Source organism: Ambystoma mexicanum, chromosome 11, assembly GCF_040938575.1.
Source record: "Ambystoma mexicanum isolate Mex_15411 chromosome 11, UKY_AmexF1_1, whole genome shotgun sequence".
Classification (NCBI taxonomy): Eukaryota; Metazoa; Chordata; class Amphibia; order Caudata; family Ambystomatidae; genus Ambystoma; species Ambystoma mexicanum.
The window spans coordinates 1,403,880,250-1,403,904,325 of record NC_090934.1 but is presented as its reverse complement, the minus strand read 5'-3'; the positions used below and the strand labels follow the sequence as shown (position 1 = coordinate 1,403,904,325).

Here is a 24,076-nt window from a genome sequence, read left to right as displayed (position 1 = left end):
AGACCACCCATAGTCCAAGTAACAATGCCATCATATTGTCCCAGCCATTTACCATATAGCACCACCAATCACGCAAGCATAATACTCTGCGCACTGCTAGGTCTACTCCATCTTCCACTCCAGGACAAAGAACAAATACGGATAATTAATCCTATAGCGCCCTCATTTCACTCCCATTTTAAGATGTCTCCATCACACTATACTAACAGCACCAACCATCTACCATGCTCCAACGGGGCATTTATTCACCTAGATACAGGTTTAGCTCATCTTCTCTGCCCCAGACACTACCCCCTACCATGTCTACACCTTTCCTGCCTACCACTCCAGCGTTCTTACCCACAACAGAGATCGCCGCTACCCCTCCAACCTCCAAGCCCCCCCCCTCACGACGAGCCCGCCTTCATAGATTATCCTCCAGAACCTACACGAATATTCCACAAACCAAACCCATACAAGGAACCTTAAGAAAAACAAGGCTATCGTCACGCACCAGGAACGTTACCCTCCCATACATTAACAATGACCGGGCCAACATCACAGATCCCGTCACCTATACTAGCAATGACAGTAATCCTCAAACCATCACCAATTCAACATATAATCATAGAAAACTGCAAGGCTCCACCCCGCTCCCCCCATATACGCAAACAAACCAACCTAGTAACCGCACACTAACCCCAGAATCACTAAAAGGAGCATTACTCAATGTTAGATCCCTAGGAGCCCACGCTACCAATATACATGACCTGATACTTGAACATGAGCTGGACCTGTTAGTAATAACCAAAATGTGGCTACACCCAGCTTCAGGACCACTGCTCACACTAGCTATACCACCAGACTACACCATACTCAGAGCAGATCGCCAAGAGACAACCGGCGGCGGTGTCGCCATCATCTCCAAAACCACACCACCAACAACCCAGAGATTGACGTGCCCTTACTCATCTCACCTCTACTCGAACCAAACACTAAATTCATCCTTCTAGGGGATATCAACCTAGGGTTTGACGATACCACTGATCTCAGAGCCACAGCATTTCACAATGCCTTTCTTGAAATTAAATTCAAACAAATTGTCAATGCCCCAACCAACTCTAAAGGGCGAATCCTTGATTGGATTCTAACCTTGAATATAACAGCATCCATTGAAGAAATCTTAGAAATACCCTGGACCGACCACTTCCTGATCAGATTTAATATCTCCACCAAGAGGGACCCTTCCCCGGTGGCCAACCCAGCACCTATGACCATGATGAGAAACACGAGGCTACACACCGCCGAAAGTCTCACCCCACTGATCCACAATCGAATTAACAAACATCCTCCAGTAGGCCCTAAGCCTGACGAAATGTCATCACATTACCACTCCTGCCTACAATCGGCCATTGATGAAATAGCACCGCTTAAATCTAAAAGACCTAAACAGAAACGTAGCAACATATGGTTCAATGATATTCTTATTGAACTTAGAAAGAAAAAAAGAACTCCAGAGCACCTCTTCAGGAGAAACCCTACCATCGATGTAAAAAAAGAATTCCAAGCAATAGCCAAAATCTACAAACAAGAAATGTATATACAAAAAGCAAACTCTTTAAATGAATGCATCAACAACGCCACCTCTAGTAGCAAAGAGCTCTTTGCCATCATCAAAGAACTGGAAACTCCCATTATCCTGCCTAGCATAGCCATAATAAACGAAGCTTGGTGTACAACCATCCAAGATGCACTTGCATCTAAAATAAACACCCTACAGAACAAAATCACAACACAAAGGGAAACCCTAGGAATCTCCCTAGAGACAGAACAGACCTCGCCACAACAGGTGCTCAAGTCTCCCAATCTACCGGAATTCCATTTCACGCCAGTGACACTCGACCAAGTACAAAAAACAATAGCCTCTCTCAAACCCTCCAATTGTAAAGGAGATAAATTCCCAGCCAAACTAGTCAAGGACTGTGCCCCTGCACTAGCCCCAACTATCACAAACTTTGTCAATGCCTCCTTTGCCACTAATTCTATCCCCTCTAATATTAAAGAAGCCTGTGTGACCCCGCACCTCAAGAAACCATCCCTAGACCCCACGATCCCCCCCCAACTACAGACCCATCACCACAGTACCCTTCCTCCTTAAAATCATAGATAAAATTACCTATACCCAAGTACAAACTACCATCTGTTAGGGGAAAGACAATCAGGCTTCTGCCCTGGTCATAGCACAGAGACAGCATTGCTGGATCTAAAAAACCAAATGGATGCGTTCAGGGATCCAGGAAAATTGTGCATACTTTTATTACTTGACCTCTCCGCGGCATTTGACTTAGATCATAGTAAACTCTGCCTAACACTAGCAAATAGCTTTCAATTCTCCAAAGATGCAACCGCTTGGATCAAATCTTTCCTATCTGACCGTACCTCCAGGGTAGCTATAGAAGATGTCTCGGCCGACCCCATTCCGGTGCCGTTGGGAGTCCCCCAAGGCTCATGTCTTTCACCAACACTTTACAATGCTTATACAAAACTTCTGTTTGCAGCCATAGATGCAATGGGAGTTGTATACACGAATTTTGCCGATGATACTCGAATACTAATCCCAATCTCAGGCAACCTCGAACAAGACCCTATTCTTGTTAATAAAATCTATTCCATCATCCAGAACTGGATGGCAGCAAATGGCCTCTGTCTAAATGGGGAAAAAACTGAAATTCTGATAGTAGGCACCCCAAAAAAACTAGCCAAACTTCACCCCGAATACACAGCCATGGTCATAGACGGCACCGACATCCCGATCTCCAGCCAAGTAAAAACATTAGGCGTTTATCTAGATTCCAGTCTTACGATGAATAAACATATTAGTGCCCTCTCCTCTTACACTGCTTATACTACCAAACTAATTGCATTGAGCCGACCCTTCCTTACACAACAAAACTGTATCACTTTTGATAGTGCCTTAATACTTGCCAAGATTGTTTACTGCAACATACTACTACTAGGGACGTCGAAGAAAAACCTACTTAAGCTACAACTACTGCAGAATAAAGCACTAAGAGCAGCTCTAGGCATAAAAAAGAGTGAACACAGTTCTCAACATAGAAGAAAAGTTCACTGGCTACCTATCCAAGCAAGGATTCTGCACAAAACCCTCACAATTACACACAAATGTGTTACAGGTAACGCACCCAACTATCTCAACAAAAGTATCAACCGTAAAACCACTACCAGAGTGCTTGTATCTAACAGCAATACACTACTACACATCCCTAGATTCAAGAATTCGAGAACAGGGAACTCTAGTTTCTCAACAGCTGCACCCAGACTATGGAACTCCCTCCCAAACTACATCAATAATGAAACATCACTACCTAAATTCCAGAAACTCCTTAAAACCTGGTTATTCAACAAATATTGAATGCCACATTTGCCCAACAGGCCTGCCAGCCTCTGTGCCCATCCCTGTTTCGGCAGTGACAGCCTCACGACCTGAAGTCCTCACTGCAGACTGGAACTAACAGGTAGACTTAAGGGGCCAGTCCCGGGTCATATTCGGCACTTGGCACTATTTCACTCTCCTGCATGCCTCTCTTTGTCTATATGTATTACCATGCTGTTTCTCGTTGCTCTCATTCCTCTGTATGCTTTATTAGTTACCACATTATCCCTCAGGTCATCCATCCTCGGGCTGCCCTCTTTCTTTCTATATTAAGTACCATGGTATTGCTCATTGTAATGCAACTGTAAAGTTAACCATGAATATGTATAACCCTATGTACCTGCAACCAGCAAGCTTCATGCCAAGTATTTAATGTAGAAATTCTTCTACGCCGTGATACCTCAGGGCTTGAGCGTACAACATGCAATAAATAAATATATTTTAAAAAAAACTGTGCTCCACACCTTTTGGAAGTGGGCCAGTAGCTTGGCATTGCCGTGCCTCCTGTACTGCAGCAGTTTATCATCCAACCCCGTCCTTAGTTGAGCGCCTCGGAGTGTGCACCTGTGAGTGCGCTAGAGTAACCCTGGAAGACAGACTTGGATAGTAGGACCTCGGTGGTGCTGATCTATGGCCTGTTGTGATTTAGGATTTGTCCGAAAATCTCAGTGTACATCTTTTTACCTGTCGGAAGGGGAAATTCTGCAAGCCAGGGAGTGAGCATTTCCCCCGATTTCCCTGTGGCGGTCGTGGTTACAGTGCATGGGCCAGACATTGCCAGATGGATGCCAGTATGGCATAAACAGACCAAGTGTCAGAACGTACTGGTTTGGCCCTTGATGACCCACCTAGCTGTGGTTCTTAAAAGGGGGTAAGGGAACTCTGTCTACTGTTGTCATGATGTTGCATCTTGCGGTGCCCATCCCATCGGACAAGTCCTCTGTGCCATAAAACGACTATTGTGGTGATTTCTCGTGGTGCCTAACCTAAAATGTCCACAAAGCAGCTTCACCGCGGACGTTTTTTTAACAGTGGTTGATGGAGGGGGTGTGTGTTTAATTTGGAGTAGGCACGCATGGAGGGGCTTTACAGGTCTAATGGGGCAGTCCCAGGGAGCCTTGTGACTGTGCAAACCTGGGCTATTTACACTCTACTGTCTGTTGCAACTTTATATGCTTCTAAGAGAAAGAGATTGGGGGAGGAGGGATGATATGCAGCACCCCGTAAAGTATTACTTACACATTCTGTTAAAACCTTTGCTGGCCTGAACAAACGCCAGCAACCCTTAATTAGGCACTGAGGTGCGATTTCCCCTTCCCTTTTTTATTTATTTATTTATTAAATGTATATTTTTCTTTTTTTAAAAGCCACTTCCTATTTTCAGGGACACGGATAACACGATAAGGAGCACCACCGGGTTGGTAGCCCTCCTTCTGGTAAGGTTTAGACCCCACTGAAGCTACAGAACCGCCCTTTCTTTTCTGTTCACTATAAAATATTTGTGCAACAAATCTAGTCCTCTTCTCTGCCTGTAGAGCATACAGGTGGGTTGGGGTAGGAGAGCCCACCCAATAGTGCAATGGTGTCTTGTGTGACACGTTCACGCGCCACTTGCTTATTCCCTTAGCTGATCCGGCTGCACGCAGAGGACCAAGTTGAATTTATTAATAGTGCTGCAGTGAGATTTCATAGTAGGAATATTCTAATATTGTTTTAATTTGGTATTAAAGTGATTGCTTAGGGAGGACGAAAATAATAGCCTTTTGCAATGGCGTTATTTCTTTAGGTGAATACAATGGATGTGAACTCCAAAACTGATGCAATCCATCATTCTTTGCAACTAGTAATTCATGCAAATAAAAGATGCAATTGTACCTTCAGAGTAGGCAATGATAATATTGGAACACCTTCCCGTGGCACTGCTCTGCTGGTACCTCTGGTCAGATAAGTGGCTAAAAATGGAAAAAATGACTGCGATTCTACTTTGTAATGGGCCGGGAGGGTGAACATCGTTTAAATAATTTATTGAGCTAAAAGAGTAAAATTGTAGCTTCCCCTCCCCTGAATGGAAGCCACAAGTACCGGGGTGGGAAGTAATGTGTGCCTAACAGAAAGCTAATCTGGGGTTTCCGCTGTGCTATCAAGACTGAAAGAAACTCGCTGGTAGAAAAGTAATGCTGCGATGGCCTGCTTGTAGTCATTATTCCCCATAGCAAGCCACTGTATGCAAAGTAATGCTGCAATAGCCTGCTTGTAGTCATAATTCCCCATAGCATTCCACTGTATGCAAAGTAATGCTGCGATGGCCTGCTTGCAGTCACTGTATGCTTCCTTCCCATTTGTAATGCCCTAACATGCACAGCTCTTAAGGGACAATAGCAGCTCCCAATTGTGCGTGCGTGCGTGCGTGCGTGCGTGCGTGTGTGTGTGTGTGTGTGTGTGTGTGTGTGTGTGTTATTTACCGCTTTTTATGGCATAAATGCTTATGGAACACAGTTTAACTGTGGGGCTGGGGATTACACATTTTCATATATTTGGCATTTGTAAAAACTGTCCACAGCACAAAGGCATATCCAATATTAACCATTCATCAAACACGAATGCACGCCACGCTTCTGTTTCGGTGACTAAGTGGTTATGAATAGTGCACACGATTCTCGGTCAGCACTCTTGCGTGCAGGCTAATGTTTCCGCACACATGCAGTGTGACTTTAGGTGGCAAGCAATTCGCCACTCCCCAGTAATATGAACGGTGATCTCCGACTCGTTTCTTTTGCCGGTGTGCTGCTTCCATTTTGAGGCCAGGCGCACCGGTGCTGATGCCAGAGAGCCGCCTGCCTGCATGTGTGGTGCTTGACGGTCCTGCATGTGTGCTGCTTGCGGGCACTCCGGCTTTCCAAGCATGCAGCAACTGTGGCGGGCACGTTTTGTCGTTGGGCGGGCATGTGAGCCTCTCGCGCCAATGCCATGGGCGTGGGTGGGTTCAGAAGCCGCATGCTACTGCTCACTCTTTTTAACGTGCCTCCTCTCTCCCCGAGTTCTGCCACGGCGGCATGCGGGCTGCCCTCCGATATCGACCTAGAATCCTGCTGCACAGTTGCTCTTTGGAGTGTATGGCCGTCTTCAGGCGGGGTTCAAGCATTGACTGGCCTTGGTGTACCCCCGTCATGTGGGGCTAGTGGTGGACCAGCAGCCTGGTAGAGGGGCGTGGTCCATGCACTGGCACACGTTTAGTAATGTGGATATAAGTGTCGGGCCTCGCCGTCGCTCGGTTACAGAGCACGAATAGCAAAGGGATTGGCTTCTCTGAAAACGGATGCATGGTTTGCTTACTTTAAAAGCATTCGATGAAGGGAGACTCGTCATCCTATGACGAGTGGGCCGAGGTGTCTTCTGAAAGCTGCACTGTTGACCAAAGCACCCTTTCACTGAGTGTCCCCTGTCTGTGTCCGAGTGACCAGTCTAGATGGGAGCTACTGGCTATTAAGTTTTCTTTGGGGAAAGTCCCAGTTCAGTGGGGAATATTGGAGTGGTCCCATGGGCTGGTTGACAAGTGGACTCTGGGTTTTCAACTTGCAGCACGCCCCTTTTGCGCACAGACTGGTCTCCACGTACAGTTTGGGTAGAGCACCCTCCTGTTATTAGGTTCTCTGCCACCAGCACCCTTGGCACACTGCCCGTCCCGGTCCTATCTAAGGCGGTCTGATCCATTGGTGCAAACGCCTGTGAAGCAACTGGGGCCTGTGGACAAAGTGTGCATCTTGGTTGGGCAAAAGTGGTTCATGGGTCGCATCAGAAGCTGGTGGCCAGGTGGTGGGCACCATGAGCGGCTCACACTGCCATAGAGGACTTCCACCAATAACATCACTCGTTACTCCCCCCCCGCCCCCCCAGTGCTGATTCGCCGCGCCCACCGGGAAACTTATACGCTTAGTGGCTGTGTGAGGGATGCCCACTGTTGGTGTGATCTAACCTAATTACAATTTACTCTATGAAAGTTCTTGCCCACTGGCATCTCCTGTATTCGCTTTGACTGTTGATATCTCTCGAGTATTGCCATTTTTGGGAATGTTTGCTCATCTCGCCCCAGTGTTCAGCTTGTGCCTGCCGTCTCACTTACGTAACCTGGTTCCCCGTGTTAGTTTCTGGAGACCCTCCGTGTGGAAGAAACTGGGTGTCGCCACTGCAGCAGCTTCCTTTAGTTGGCATGGCATTGCATTGTGATCTTTAAAATGCAGCCTTGGTCTCCTAATCCCTTTGAAAGCCCCTATGTTGCCTGCACTGTCTTCCTCTACTGTTGCACGTCTTTCCCGCTCCCCTGCTCCTGAAGACCCCTTGGAAGCAATCCAGAAAAGTCCACGTGGGACTGTTTGCTTTTGATGCCCGCCTACTATTACTTCCTGAGGCTTGCATGAATGAACCCAAGTATTTGGTGCAGTGGTTGCTTGGATAAACCACAATACACTGTATCATGCTAGCTTGAATGGAAGACCACCCGATAAAACTATAGAATCATACATTGTTGCCCATTGAGTGCTCTAAAAGAGGACAAAAATAAGTTTGAGAAGTGTGCCCTCTACACAAGACGTTGTTGTTTTGTTTTTTTTCCTTAAGAAAAAAAAGGCTCTGCCAGAAACCTGGGTAGGATCGTTGTACAGAGTAGATTGGCTCTGGAAGACTTGCTTCCTCCAGGAACTTCTGAAGTTGTACAGAAGCAGACGATGCTGCAGGTCCCCCCCCCCAAGCACCTGGTGTTGGAAACCATCTGCTCCCCCCCCCCCCACCCCGATCCTCCCAGATTCTGCCTGTACTAGCCCCTCGGCTCCCCAGAAATCTGGCAGCAGAGTGTTGGCCCTATAGAAGGCCTCTGCACATCTTGTGCCTGACCCCAGTCTGGGATGGACTCCTGCCCGACCAGCAGCTGATCCTGGGACCCGTTGGCACACTTGGGCTTGGCTGCGTTAATGAGTAGTTTGCTGCATAGCTGACTTTGATGACTCTTTGGGGCCTGCTTTCCGTGGGCAGGTGCCCATGTGGCAACCCTCCTGTGTCCTCGGAAGGAGAGGCACACATCTACCTCTGACATGGCGCTGGTGTCATGAAGCGCCTCTTCTCCAGGGCTGCGTCTTGGGGTTTGGGACAGGCAGTGCTGGGATAACTCTTAGTGCTTTTGGTTGGCAGGAGCAATGGTCGTAAGGAGGTGGACAGATGCAGGCGAGTGGAAGGTGTTCTGGGGGTGCTGGGTGTGGCAGCGAGCGCCCGAGCAGTGCTGGAAACACCTGTGCGGCAATGCACACGTGCATGCCCAGGACTCGGCCTATTGGAGGCTGAATGTTCTTTTCTCGTCTCCCCGAGTCCTCTGGCCGAGTTTAACCCCTTAAGTGCCAAGGGCGAGTATGCTCGTCCTTTTCGCATAGGCTTGCATAATAGCCAGTTAAGGCTGTAGTTCGTGCTTTTGCACCCCCATTGTTAGAATTGGGGGGGGGCAACTCTATTATCTCCTCTCATCCGAATAATTTTTGGGTTCCCAACGAAGTAACACAATTTCTCAGTTCAACTTTGCTTCTTTATCATGAAGCCTCCTAGTTGTATAGTATTTTTGTAGTGTTTAAGCTTGTATTTATCCAATAGTTTTTTTTGTTCTTTTCCATCTGATATTTTCCCAACGGAAAAATAATTATATTTAGAAAGACACGCGCAGACACATGGTAGCCACATGTATCTGCTTTCCTTTACATCAACTGCATTCTTGCTGTAAAGGCAGGGAACTCTTCTCAGCTGAAAAGTAAAGCAACGCTTCAAATGGGAATAGGTGTATTTTCACACTCGCCAAGCGGCCAGTTAGCAACATTGACCTTCAAGGCGCAACTGACGGCCTGGGGAACCAACCTGAGAGACGCGTTTTTATTCATTTGTACAAATGAATACAGATAAAGAATAGATGAATTTCTGCCTTTGTGTAAAAACCGACAACCTTTACTTGCAGTGTCTCCCGGGCTGCTGCAAAACGTTTCTACTTTGCAATGTAGTGATGCGCCCTTGGTCCATAACTGAGCAAGATCCTTGCTTGGAATATCCCCATGGCTTGTAGGTAGGTGAAGCACCCTATGGCACCATGGCAGCTGAAAATGTCCATGAAAGCAAGAGGGGGTAGTCTTTAGGGTGGAGCCTTTGCCCGTAGTGCCGCCACCCAGCGTGGCTGAGTCGGAGGGAGGTTGTCCTGCCACTGGAGGAACTGTGGAGAATCCAGGAAGAGAGGCTGAGGCTCCCTGACACAGACGCTGGGCAGTGCCAGGAGGGTGGACAAGGGGACGTGGCGCAGGTGATCTGAACCCTGGCAAGGTGGCAGAGCCTCAAAACGGAGCCAGAGACCAGGCAACCTACACTAAAAGTGGGCATTGGCCATGACCACCCAATAATATTTGGTGCTGATGCAGGCAAACTCGTGGCACGAGCTGAATGCTGAAACTGGGTGGGTGAATTCCTAGAGCTCCCTGAAGACCTAGCGAGACCTGCAACTTGACTGATTACACTGCATTGCGCTGGATGCGCGGCTCTTAACTCCTCGGGCGTCTTGGGAAAGGGACATTGCCACTAAAAAGCAATTCAGGTGACGACTCGGATCAAAAAAACACGTGGCAAGCGTGCAAAAAGCAATGAAAAATGAGTGTTTTCATTGGATTTGCCCAGTCCATACTGTCCTGTCATTCCAGGAGTTGACTGATTAAACTCTGCTCAGCTATTGCACGAGCCTTCATGAATTTTGGCTTTTGGGCGCTCCTTAGTGCGACCTAGTAGAGCCAAAACGATTGTTTAGTAGAGGTGTATGAACACAAATCCGCCCGGGTGGTGGGTGCTCCTCTCTCCTCTTGTATGTTGGCATTGCGATTTTGGCTGCCAGATAGCGCAAGTGCAATGTTGGAGTTCAGTACCCCAGCCTGATCGACCATCCGTTCACCCTCCCGATGAGCACAGCTCCACACATTGAGTACCACTGGTGGGTAATGGTGACACGGTTTGGAATCCATCGTGAAGCCTAATGTAATTGTCCTTGGTGCTGTCTCGTTGTGCGTTACCTCTCAATCACGTTGCCTTGTGCCAGCACTATAATTAAGGTCCCTGTTTTCCGTTTTTACTGATTTTTGCACTTAAATATAGAGGGAAATCATCATGTCCGGAGCTCACTGTCTCCAGAGCTCTGGTTCGCTCTACGCTGGACTACTGCAACAGCCTCTTTCTAAATCTTGCTGTTTCTACTCTCCGCCCTCTGCAACTCATCCAGAACTGAGACTTGTCATTGGCCTCAAGCCCAGGGATCGAATCTCTCCAGGACTGAAATCTCTGCACTGGCTCCCAGTGGCTGCGAGGATTAAGTTCAAAACCCTCTGCATTGTCCACAAGGCCTTATGGGGCCTGGGGCCTCAATACCTTCAACTCTCTCTTCCTAAGTATCTTCCTTCTGGAGCTCTTCGCTCATCCGCCTCCAACTCCCTCAGGGTCAGTCGCTTCTCCAAGCAACGAGTTGGTGCAAGATCTTTCTTCCAAGCCTCTCTGAAACTTGAGGAGAAACACCTCTGGTTACGGAAGCACCTCAAGACCTTCCTCTTTGCTTCTGCTTGTTCTCCTCCTCTCCCCTGCTGACCTCCTGGCTGAACCTGAAACTGCACTGGTTACCTGGCTACCCTCTTATCTTTGGCCCAGGTCCCCTCCCTGCCAGTTGCCACCTGCACTGCCCCCCTGGAAACCCCTGCACCCACTACTCCGTCACCTATCAGCCAGTTGGGTTTTTCGCGAGGGCTGGGGGTTATCGCCCTGCTCTGCGTAAAGCCTTTTGTTCTCTTGTTGCACCTCCTACTGGAGCTTCGGGCACTGCGTAAGCCTCATTTAAGGTTTTCTTTCCGTTACCCATCACCTCAGCAAGAAGGCTAGGTGATTTGGGCTGCCTATGTGGCATATTCCGGTATTGCGTTGCTTTACCGGCGCACATTTTTAGAAGTAATTTTCTACGAATAATGAATTTGAAAAGAAATTGGCTTGTTTAGGGGTTTGGTAAGGGGTTAGTAGGGGTTGGGGGAGGGGTAATAGTATAGGCAAAGAGGGGTTTGGGGTGGTGTTGCCCCCCCCCCCAACTTTTACACACAAAGTTTTTTTCAAAGTAATGTATCTGTAGAAAATGACTTCAGAGAAATGTGCACCTGTAAAGGGATAAGGAACTGCTTATTCCATCCTAAAAATATAATTTCGTTTTTATCTGCAACTGATCACACTGCTGCAATGACTCGCTTCTCCTTCTTTAGATGTTGCAAGGCAGGCGATCAGTCCTAAAAAAAATAAATAAAAGTGGGGTGACTCATTAACATCCCAATTGAGTGCGGCGTCACCAGAAAGGAGCATCTCAAGGTGCCCTCTGAAAAAAGTGGGGGAACTCCGTTCACCCGCTTGTACCCTTGACTTAAGCCCCGGGCAAGAGCACTGTATCGAGACTGCCCCATTCAGGAAGTTTGTCGTCACCCTTGCAAGGTTTTAAAACCTTCCTCTTCTTCTACCGTCAGCGGGTAGCTCAAGGAAACTGTCTCTCCGGTTTATGAGCCGCACTAGGTTCTGGATCCACTTTGCTTCTCGGTGCAAGGTCCAGGTGACGGAGGTTTGAAGGGCAGCCACGTGGACCTCCACTTCCACCTCTTGTTATACGTTATGAAGTGAACTTGGACACTAACCGGAACTTTGGCAAAGGTGTCCTCTGGTGATGCATGGCATATTCCTTCCAATTTGTTAGTGAGTTTAGCCTCCTTTGGTTTCCGTCTTGACTCCCCTCTTGCCCTTCATCTTGTTATATCCTCATGATATAGGACTGGGACGAGGGAAAGTGACGAATAAGCAATGTCCTGAATACAATGCCCTCCGTGTTTGTGACTCCAGCGTATGCAGAGGTAGTACCACAGGCAAGTGGTAGTGCATCCCACCAAATGGGAGGTCCTGGTAGTGCATCCCACCAAATGGGAGGTCCTGGTAGTGCATCCCACCAAATGGGAGGTCCTGGTAGTGCATCCCACCAAATGGGAGGTCCTGGTAAGGTCTCCAGGTGGTTATTCCAAATAAGAATATTATGCGAATCTCTGTCAAGGGTGGGCTTGCCCTCCTGATGATAGGAATGTGACGAGTAAGAGTTAGACTCCAGAGTAATGAAGAGTACTAGTAAGTACTTATAGCATTGGCAGTTATTGGTTACCCACTGCGTCTGGTTTTATTGAAATAATCCCATGTCCTAATTTGCTTTGGTCTGTTTTGTGTGAAGATCTTAAATGATTGGTTTCACTTGTAACCGCGTAAACGTTATTGCCCGCCTTCGTCCTGGCATGAAGTATATTTGGGCATTCCAGGCTACACTTGATGTGCGACCACCGAAGCCCATGGGCTTTGCCAGTGCGTCTTTTAGGAAAGCAAACTGGTTTGAGCAGAGTTATACAGTGTCCATTATCCAATCTGGCAGTGTCTTCCAGTATTCGATCAATTGATTACATTTGATGCAGTATGATGGTGTTCTTGCCTGCATGTCTTCTGTCATTTATAGATGTTTGGGGTACTTATTGTTCATCTACTTGGATGTTTTAAGGGACTGATGATGCCTTTGGCTTGGATTAGATGTATGGAGTTGTAGGCCCCTTGTAGGTGATGTGGGCTGGAGGGTCCGGCAGTTCTGTGCAGTCTCCTCCCACACAAGACTGCATGGGGTCTTTTCAAGCTATAATCGCCTTCCAAAATTCTTCCGGCCATTGAAGGGTACGTTAAAACATCAATTAGAAATACAACAAAATACTATACTAAAAGATTCAGATAAAAAATGTAAGGTTGGGAGATGCAAGGTTTTTTTTTTTTTTTTTTTGGGAGGGGTGGGGGTGTGGCGTGAATTCTCATTCTCGCTGGGAATACTTTTGAAGAAAATGGATCAGACTGAGTAAAAATATCTTTAGTAAAGATGTTTTTACTCCAATCTTTTTGTAATCCCTAATTTTGTTTCCAGATATTCTTGCAAATGGAAGGGGGCATTTTTCAATCGTTTTCAGATGCAGCAGTAAATGACTTCTTCCTGTGGTGCTGCTCTGCTGGTGGCACTCTGGAGCAAGGGGCAGACACGTATTTGTCCATTGCCTCACGTATATTTTTTTGGGGGATGGGGAAAGGCATTTGTACTTTTTATTTGATTGTGGAAGTGTTCGCCGCACTTGAGGCGCGCCATTGTTCTGTAAGGTTGGTGCTTCTCGCTGAAGAGGAGACTGCCCTACTAACCCATTGTCCCAGAAAATGCCTTGGCTGGCAGGGGAGTTGCTAGGTCTGGAAAAGACCCGGGGCTAAGCTGATGTCTGTACTGTTGGGACTGGGGGCTAGCTAGTCTTTTGGCTGTAGCTCCTGAGATTCTATCCGGGGCTACAAACAAAAGATCAGGGGCTATAGCCCCCCCCCCTCCCAGCAACGCCCCTGTTGGCTGGCATTGTGAGAAGGTCCCGCAATGGTTCAGGAAATTCTGCTACCCTCTGAATCTCCAAATTCTACCCATCTTGGTGAATTCATTGTCCACTGCTCATGGAAGTGAGCCAACAACATGCAAGGGAAATAAAGTGCAGGAGCCTTGACCAGGGCTGCGCGCTTGCCTCAGCGTCTCGGCCGCAAGGTGCCACACTCCTGTATCGGGGCAAGATTCCACTGGCATTCGTTCTTATGGTGTAGTGGAAATGTTTCCGCTGGTCCATCGCCATCCCTGGTGCTCTGTGTGAGTGCCCGGTAATTATGCTCTCAGCCCTTTTGATGGGGTGGCCTTGGCGGATGGCGCCCGGGCGGTGCAGGAGGGTAATGTGCAAGCGTGCCATGTACGCAATATTTATGCGCAAAGGCCTTGCCCTTTCAAGGAGACATCCAGGATGTCCGAGGCTTTAGACCCAGGAGGGGAGCGGAGCTGCCCTGCAGGGGGCGGCTGCCACTGTGGAGGGTGTGGGGCCTCAACTCCTCTATTGAATGAAACGGCCATGAAGGAGGCTGTGTAGTAGGGCGTTGCCAAGGTGTGCCGGTGGAAGGGGTTGGTCAGGGCCAAGGGCTGGATTGGCCCTGCATCTGTGTTGCTGTTGTGGCCTTTTAATTGAACCATGCATCATTTCGCGTGCGTGTGCGTGTGTGTGTGTTCTTTGCGCAGTCGGCATGGGAAGTGTGACTACGGGGGTGGGGGGGCTACTTGCTGCAACTCGCAAGACCCTTGGCCAAGTAGTCCTTTTTAGAAGCACCACCTTGTCTGAAAATGCCCGCATTTCCTAATCGGTGCTGCATTTCTGCAGGATTACATTACATGCGTGGCAACATTCGAGATTTCCAGAGAAGCGTGTAGCGTGCTGGATAACGATTCCAACACTCCACCTCATTGGAATGTACCAAGTAGCATATATTTTTTTAAGAGGGACGGCTAGTTTAGCGAGATGGAAACAGTGTGCACATGTTGGTACACGTTGTGTCCGAGAGCTTGCAAACGCCGTCTCCTCGCGCCTTCCCTCCTAAGTGTTTGCTTTGTGCACTTGCACTGAAGGTGCTTGCTGGGAGTGTTTGCTTGTGGTGCCTCCGGGCCATTGGCTCGCAGCCCAGTAAGGCCCGCGCGTGACGTCATCCGCTCGGCTTCTCTAAAGCTTTCCCTTTGTTTTTCTTGCAGGTTCGTTGGGACGCCGGTGGCGGGCGCCATGGGTATAAAGGACAAGGCCCGGCGGAAAGCTCGCGGTAATCCGGTGCTGGAGGACTGCTTCGTGTCCGGCTCGAAGAACCCGTCGCAGGTAAGCTGCCCCTGAGCTGCAAGGCGCGCTGCCTGGGCATGACATGCACACACATTTCAGAAAGCTTCCCCTGAGCTGCAAAGCGCGCAAACTTCAGTAAGCTTCCCCTGAGCTGCAAGGCGCAATGCCTGGGCATGACATGCACGCTAACTTCAGTAAGCAGCCCCTGAGCTGCAAAGCGCAATGCCTGGGCATGACATGCACACACATTTCAGAAAGCTTCGCCTGAGCTGCAATGTGCGCAAACTTCAGTAAGCGGCCCCTGAGCTGCAAGGCACGCTGCCTGGGCATGACATGCATGGAAACTTCAGTAAGCTTCCCCTGAGCTGCAAAGCGCGCAAACTTCAGTAAGCTTCCCCTGAGCTGCAAGGCGCGCAAACTTCAGTAAGCTTCCCCTGAGCTGCTTAATGCGCTGCCTGGGCATGATATGCATGCAAACTTCAGTAAGCTTCCCCTGAGCTGCAAAGCGCGCTGCCTGGGCATGACATGCACGGAAACTTCAGTAAGCTTCCCCTGAGCTGCAAAGCGCGCAAACTTCAGTAAGCGGCCCCTGAGCTGCAAGGCGCGCTGCCTGGGCATGACATGCACGCAAACTTCAGTAAGCTTCCCCTGAGCTGCAAAGCGCGCAAACTTCAGTAAGCTTCCCCTGAGCTGCAAGGCGCAATGCCTGGGCATGACATGAACGGAAACTTCAGTAAGCTTCCCCTGAGCTGCAAAGCGCGCAAACTTCAGTAAGCTTCCCCTGAGCTGCAAGGCGCAATGCCTGGGCATGACATGCACGCAAACTTCAGTAAGCAGCCCCTGAGCTGCAAAGCGCAATGCCTGGGCATGACATGCACGCAAACTTCAGTAAGCGGCCCCTGAGCTGCAAGGCGCGCTGCCTGGGCATGACATGCACGCAAACTTCAGTAAGCTTCCCTGAGCTGCAAAGCACGCAAACTTCAGTAAGCTTCCCCTGAGCTGCTAAGCGCGCTACGTGGGCATGACATGCACGCAAACTTCAGTAAGCTTCCCCTTAGCTGCTTAATGCGCTGCCTGGGCATGATATGCACGCAAACTTCAGTAAGCTTCCCTGAGCTGCTAAGCGCGCTGCCTGGGCATGACATGCACGCAAACTTCAGTAAGCTTCCCCTGAGCTACAAAGCGCAATGCCCGGGCATGACATGCACGCAAACTTCAGTAAGCTTCCCCTGAGCTGCAAAGCGCGCAAACTTCAGTAAGCTTCCCCTGAGCTACAAAGCGCAATGCCTGGGCATGACATGCACGCAAACTTCAGTAAGCTTCCCCTTAGCTGCAAAGCGTGCAAACTTCAGTAAGCTTCCCCTGAGCTGCAAAGCGTGCTGCCTGGGCATGACATGCACGCAAACTTCTTATAACGTCTTGTTTTTACTAATGTGGGCCTTATACATTTTAAAGGAGCCTCAAAACGTAGTCTGATCGGTATCGGGTAATATTGTCCCTATATATAATATTGCCATACATATAGTCGCCAGGAAACGGCATAGGCAGTGACATTATATGTGGGGACAATATATGGGGCAAATGAGTGGGTGGGTTGCGGGGCTGTCCCCTGCTACAAAAAGGGGGAAAAAAAGGCAGGTTCCATATGGCAATGTTGCAGCCAAAAAGAAGGCTCCATTCTCGCATGGCGACATTTTTGTGGGCACGTCAGCACGTGGAACCGTCTGATCGGAATTAAATGATGGTGCAGAGTTTGACAGGTTTTTTCCCGGCCAAGCACAATGTTTGACAGAAATCGGCCTGTCCAACTCGGAATCGCTCCATCTTTGGGGAACACCAGGGCCTGCTGGGGATGGAAACTGCTCATGGTCCCCCGAGCAGAGGTGCTGACATTAATGCACAGCTCTCCACCCAACCCATAACTCCTTAGGGAAATAATTTTGGGATCTAGTCGTAGCCAATTGGCATTTTAAAAAGGATCCATGAAAGTGCCTGGAGTACTATTGCAATTACATCATGAGTCAACTGGTTTGATAACCAACTTTTCCTCCTCAAGCTCCTTGCTAATTGAGGGTGTGTTAGTCTGGGAGTTGGGCCAACGTGCAAAGGACTTCTTATGCACACATCCACTTAAACCGCATTGTCGTGCCTGCTGTGCCCAAGACAGGATCCCCAATGTTTATGGTAGCAATTCTTATGTTGGAGCCCAGACAGCTGCCATTGAGGGTCTTTGCAGCGCTAAAGTTTAGGAGTTGGGTTTGAGAGTCCTAAGAAGCCTGGTTACTTTGGGAGCAAGTCTCTCTTAAGAGCCGCTGCAGGTTCTCCAACTCACAAAGGGGGAGAGACCAGGCAGTTCTCTGCTGCCAAAACTGTGGAACGACAGACAACCAGTGTTCGTTACCTGCACCAGTCCCATTGATGTTCACAAAGAGCGGGTTGGGCAATAATGGACATGTTTTTTTTTTCTTTGTAGGAAAACAAGTCCTTTGCTATAAAGGGCATGGTGTTTTACGCACGAGTACCCGAATTCCACTCTGTAATATAGCGGGGTGGCAGTGGAGTGGGGGATTGAAGAACCTGGGTGGTGAGGCCCCTAACTTTCAGGAGTGAAAGCTGCCTCATTCGGTCAGAGTTGCGGATGTTCTAGGTGGTAGAGGGGCACCCCAGTTACGGACCCTCCACATGCTACTTACTTTGACCTCCCCAAGTCCAGAACCAACTGGAACCAACTGGACCGGATAACAGAAGTTCAGAGAGGGGAAACATCTGTTTGAAGGTCCAAAATATGAAGAAACCTGATTTTTGTCATGCTTCTAACCTTTGGGCCTGTAGAGCCCTCTGTTTCCACCCCCCCGCCCCCAGATTCATAGCATTTTATGCTAGGCGTGGGCCCAGTTCTTTTAGCCAGATCCAAGATGGCCGACAGGTATGCTCTCCGTGTTGGTGGCACTCGCTTCAGGCTTATTCTTGCATCCCAGATCTCCATCTGAAGTAGACTAGTTGGAAAGTTGGATATGAATCTGGACACACACTGGCAAGCAACTCTGTATCGTCTGCATAGAAGTAGTGCATGCCACCAGTGGAATAAAATCGATATTAAACAGGCCCGGGGTGACCAGGTCGACCTCTGTCGGATCCCGCAGGTGTTCTTCCTTAAAGATCATCCAAAAAGACAGATTCCTCGATCAGCCCAAAAGAACCGTAGCCAATGCAGAACCAAGTTCTCATTCGTGTGATACAACTGTGTTAAAGGCCACATATTGTATGGTGAAGGCAATGATCTGTGGTTTATGTTTAAGCTGTGCACAAGGAGTGAGTGAGAGAGAGTGATGTTGCACAAGGAGTGAGTGAGTGAGATTGATGTTGCACAAGGAGTGAGTGAGATTGATGTTGCACAAGGTGCATCATTCATTGGTGATTTAATGATGAACTATAAATGGGAGATGGTTTCTACACTAATTTGTTTGGATTGTTTTTTATAAAATAATGTTATACGCTGCTTTATTGTTGTGGTTTCCCAATTCTGCACACTACAATTTTGATCCAGGCTTTAATTGTGTTTTGACATCTGTGTTCAAGGTCGCAAGCGGTTAAGCAGGGTCAGGACTCTGACTATGCCACAGTCCACTTCAGCAATGGGGTCGGTCGGTCGGTCAATGGCGGCCACTGCTGGCTTTGCGTGCTAGCTTGACTGGGGTGTTCCATGATAGTATTTTTCTTCTAAAGGATGCTTTTCTTGTTGCTGAGTATTTGGGCTGTTAACTTTGCTATGTATAGCAAATTGGTGATTGGCTCTATTTGCGAACATTCACATCCTAGAGGCGCTGTGACTGACTCAAAGGAGGCGTTAATGGTGTATGAGATTTGGGGTTCCATCACTGACAAAGCAGCCAGAATGTTAAAGTGCTAGGCGCATGTCGGGGGAGAAGCCAGAGAGTCTCTTTGGGCCGTGGGGAGATTTCTGAGATGTGAGACACTGGAGTACAACTGGTTGTGCCCCCGGAGCAGCACTTTCTCGCCCCCCTCAACCCCCCCACCCTCCCAGATCACTTCCCTGCAAATCTAGCACCTCACCTTGCAGTGAAGGCAAAATGCAGCGAATGGTGTCCACAGTGCTGGAAATGGACAACATGTATGTGGCCAGGTCATGCAACACAATCTCTTTACAGAGCCCATCCTGGCGATTTGCATACAAGCAAAGAGCATTATGGGCATATGGGAATGCCCACAATTTTCAATTAGAAACTTGTCTTGTAGTGAAATCGGCAAGAAACCCTTTTGAGCCAACAATGGGAGTTGGACTCTACTGTTTTCATTGGTCACAATATTCGCCCTAACAAAAAAATTCTCTGAAATACAGGACATACATGTGTAAAGCTGCAACACGGGAAGTGAGGTTTTGGCTGTTTCTGGGTTGCCCTTGTGTGCATGAACTTGGCTTCAGAACCGATATGCGAGTTTCCTGGGCTAGCCCCTGGGCCTGGAGACTGAGCAGCGCTCTGGCAAGACCAACTTTGCCAGAGCGCCGCTCTGACTTGTTCTGGCCCACTTCCTACCCAGGGTGTCCATCAGCAGAGGAGGATGGATGGCTAATGGAACAGCAGGCGACATCTAACACGATTTCAGTACCATTAGCAAGAGCAGCGGGAATCGTGCATCCATAATCCAGTCACTGAACTCTGTTGAGCCTTGCAATGGTGGTGGTCACTGCGACCAGAAATATCGGAGCCAATAGTGAAGGGACTGTCCCTTTGCTTTACTGGCCCCAATGGGACCAAGACCTAGAACGCTGCGGGGAAACAGCAGCTTTGTCCTAATGCATACGATTCACGATTGGGTGACAAAACGGGGCTAGGGGGGAAAATATGCTGAAGTGACTTGCATTTATTGAAGAGTGTGGTCAACTGATAAAATTTGCATGATGATCGTCCCCGCGTGCAACTATGCTGTGGAAAATGATAGAGGCTGTACCTCTGCATTGAGGCAGCTGGATGCTTGTAGATCTGCACTGGAAGTGTCCAATCTGTCAGGAAAAAATAATTTATTCAGAATCCTCATGGAAAGGCCCCAGAAGCTGGCCAGCATGTAGGGGTACCTCCCCTAAACCCGAGGCATCCTCTAGGTGTGCACATAGTTCATCAGTGTTGGTGGTTGTTGTTTGCCTCGCCATTTTAAGGTCTTTATTCGGTAACCTAGAAATCTATACTGCAGTGGGTTGTTTGGGCCTGGAATCCACCCCAATAGGAGAGATCAAAGCTATGTGGGGGCGCTGACTTCATCCAATTATGCCTTTCAATTCTAGTGTATGTAGTTCCTATTGCGCTCTTGTTTTATTGGGTGAAACTGTATTTTCCTGTGGCTGAACAGTGGGGTTGATCTGTATTGGTTCTCCGGGCATGCATGCCATGAAAGAGACCTACTTGTGCAACAACGAGTTCACACCAGCTTTGTAAATTCCAAACACAAAATGTGCTCTGTTACAGCCTAGCAGAGGCTCACCGGCTTCTGATGGTATGTAAAATGTTACTTTGACACAACGTTGGTCATGATGTTATTTGTTTGAAGGGCTCCAATAAGGGGCAATGGCACTAAACCACTGTATGTGGAAAAAAATAAATGTGTACCTTTTTTGCTTCACCATGATATGATAGAATGCGCTTAATACCCAGAGGTTTCTAAGCATGGGCCCGGGGAATCAAACCAGGCGAGCACGTTGCCCCGGAGCTATCCTCCCATCTGGGTTGAAGTTGAGGCCTTTTGAATTAATTCCTTGGTATCGCATTCAAGAGTCTCCTGTACAGATGTGGACTGGCGCCGATGCAGAATGGATGACTCGTATCTTGAGTAGCAAGTTGAGTAGCAAGTTTTTCCCGTTTTCACCATCCAGATTGCGGAACTCAAAACCTGTTCTACACGGTGCTGATCTTCTGCGCCAGCATCTGCTTCCTACTTGCCATGATGCGTGCCCTGGCCATGCGAGGCTCGCCCCTCCGCTCTAGTCATTTTTCATGACCTGCCCTGTACACTTTTCAATAGTAATTTTATTTAAGGGAGTGGCCAGCTGCTGGACGCACCAGTGTGAGGAATGGGCCTCTCCAAAAAGCAAATCTGTTGCTCTTGAAGGTTGTTGCAGCCGCCGCCCCCTTAGGACCTGCGACGATGGCAGAGCGGCTCTTTTGCTAGCTTATTTGTGCGAGTGCCCAATTTGAGGATGTGCTGCAATGTAAGGCGGGGTTCAAACATAGATTAGAAAGACAAGATGCAATACTCTGTGGTTACCACTGGATGTCGGACTATATGCACAGCATGTCAATCTAAGCCGATACAATCATAAAAAATGCTATTAGCGGGAGTAATGCATGTCGTCTCAGCCCTGTAGTGAAACACCCACGTGCAGATCTCATTTCCTAGTTGGTGTAGCTTCAAGATACGGTTCTCCGTGGTCCTTCAGACTCGTAGTTGAAACCACCCTTATTCTGCATTGCAAATGGGCTGAAGTGGTCCTTCCGTGTAATTTTGGCAGCATCATAAGAAGCAAACCCTAGGTGGAGAGTATTGCATGGATGGCCCCACATGTAAAGAGCAGCAGTTCTGACATTTTGGCCACAATCCCATTGTTCCTGTGAAGAACCAATCAACCTGCTTAGCCAATAGTTTCCACCTAGGGGTTTTGCAAATACTTGCATCAAATTCTGGTACTGGGGAGCCTTGGCAAGCAGTTTGAGACCATAGCTGTTGAACTTGCAGGGATCTCGCAGTCCTCCCGACCTGGAGGCAGATACGCTGGTTTGCCTGTCCAAGAAGAGAGCTCACACCGAAGTCTGCATCTCTGTGGCCTGTAACAACACGGTCAAACTCTTTTAAAAATCTACAAGGAGCTGGCCAATCCTGCTGCAGTCTCTACCTCTCCTGTTCCCTCCCAGACCCTCTGCATGGCTCTGGCCTCTCACTTCTCCACTAAAATGCAGGGCATCCTGTCCTCTTTCCAGCAAACTCTCTCTTCCTAAACATCCTCCTTCTTCACCAGGCTCCTCCATGACCTGTAAGCACTTGCACGGTCTCGGGCTTCTGCGCACTTCGGGGCTGTATCTATTATCCCACTGCCCCCCCCACCTTTTGCACCACCCAGAGCTGGCCGTCCCGGCAGAGAGCAATCACTTCCCTAACTGCACTTCCCCCTTCCCCTCACCCTGGCACTTGAACGATCCGAATGATACAAGGCCTAGGAAGATTGTTTCGTACCCCGATGTCTGCCTTCCTAGTCTTGTCGCGCCTAGAAACACTTGTGCACAGACGCGTATTATACTGTCGAAGCACATGCCCCTTAATATCTGCAGCACACCAGCAATGAACACCAGTGATCACGGGTTAAGGTTTTCTTGCTTCCCTGCTCCCGAAACATGGTAGTAGAGAGACAGTGTGGGACTGGACAATTAGCGGAGCACCCTCTCCATCTCAGATTCCTGAGCTAAAATGGTGGCCGTTCAAATTAAATGGACGCTCAAGAAATAGAACTGCTGGATACAAAGCATTCATTCCTTAGGAGCGGCACAACCCATTGTAGCACTCCAGTCCTGCCCAGGCTGGTGGTGGCACCCCAGTCTACCATGCGCATCCTGCAAGCTACGAAATGAACAGATGCGCGTTAACCGCCGCCAAACCCTTGTCCCCATTCCGCCTATGATGCTACGGAAGATGTGGGTTTGCACATTTTCTCAGTCTAGGCTGTGTAGAAATGCTGAAGTGCCATGCACTGCAACACTTCCACACATCCCATCATCCTCCTAGTGCATATTTAATTTTCATAGGAATTCTAAACCTGCAAAGGCCTGACCCAGTCTTGTTTGAGGAGCAGTGGGGAGATGCATTGCTGAGGATGTGGGGGAGTCCCACCCTCAAAGGGCTTGATTCCAACCATGTTTGGGGGAGCAGTGGGGAGATGCATTGCTGAGGATGGGGGGGTGTGAGGGCTCCCAAACCAAAAGGGCTTGGTCCATACTTCTTGTTTTTGAAGAAGCATTTGGGCGATGCATTGCTGTGTGATGGCTCTACTTTTCAAAGTAGTTTGGGTGAAGCGTAGACATGAGAATCTGGGTGAAGCGTAGACCTGAGAATCTGGAGGATTCAACCTATTGCAGGAGAAAGCTCAAAAAAGCATGAAAGGAATTGGGGAAAGGATATGAGAAAGGATCACCATGTGTAAAGATAATGAGACTTTAAATGTATACCACGAATAACGGAATCTCATGAGTGTGCAAGGAGGACTTTGGAACTTTATTGATTTTAAAAAAAGAAACCAGAAACCTTTTTTCATTCGAACTAAGGACACTATCCTTTTGAAGAAGTCCACTGAGTTCAGCCTAGGAAAGTCTTAACCAGAAGCACAGTTCTCCGGTCATTGGGTTCTTTTTCTATAGGGGTAGGGCCAGATAGAATTTAGGTTTTGAACGGAGGACATATTTTTGGGTTTTGGGCGACTGACGAGCACCCGTTTTAGGCAAGAACAATCCCCTTAGCGATGGGAATAGATGGGCCTTTTCTTATTTGATTGAATAATGAACCATTTGAAAATGTTCTCCGTGCGTCCAACTCCTTCTGGTGCGCCACAGTTGGCGCAACCGTGAATCAAACTTGCGAAATGCACGCTGGCCCCAATGTGTGAGTTGACAACTTTACTCATGAGTTGGGAAATGTATGCTGCAGGTTTTTAATAGAAAGCGGAAGTACATGTCCCAAAATGCAAATTGCTGTTGGTCTGGCCTGTAAAAGGGTGGTCATGGTTCACCGTAAATAATTTGTTGGTTTCACGGAGCTCTGTGGTATATATTTTCTATGCCGCTAAAGCAGGCGTGGCCAGTTAGGCTAGGTCTCCACT

General features: G+C 48.4%; 1 protein-coding gene across 1 annotated transcript in view; it reads left to right on the top strand.

The window, feature by feature from the left end:
• The window catches only part of CERS3 (ceramide synthase 3), a 365,411-nt gene that overhangs the window by 63,118 nt on the left and 278,217 nt on the right, over window positions 1-24,076 (top strand). The window contains exon 2 of the mRNA XM_069625033.1: window positions 15,123-15,240. Coding sequence (XP_069481134.1) covers window positions 15,123-15,240 — 118 coding nt within the window. The remainder of the gene's footprint in view (window positions 1-15,122; window positions 15,241-24,076) is intronic.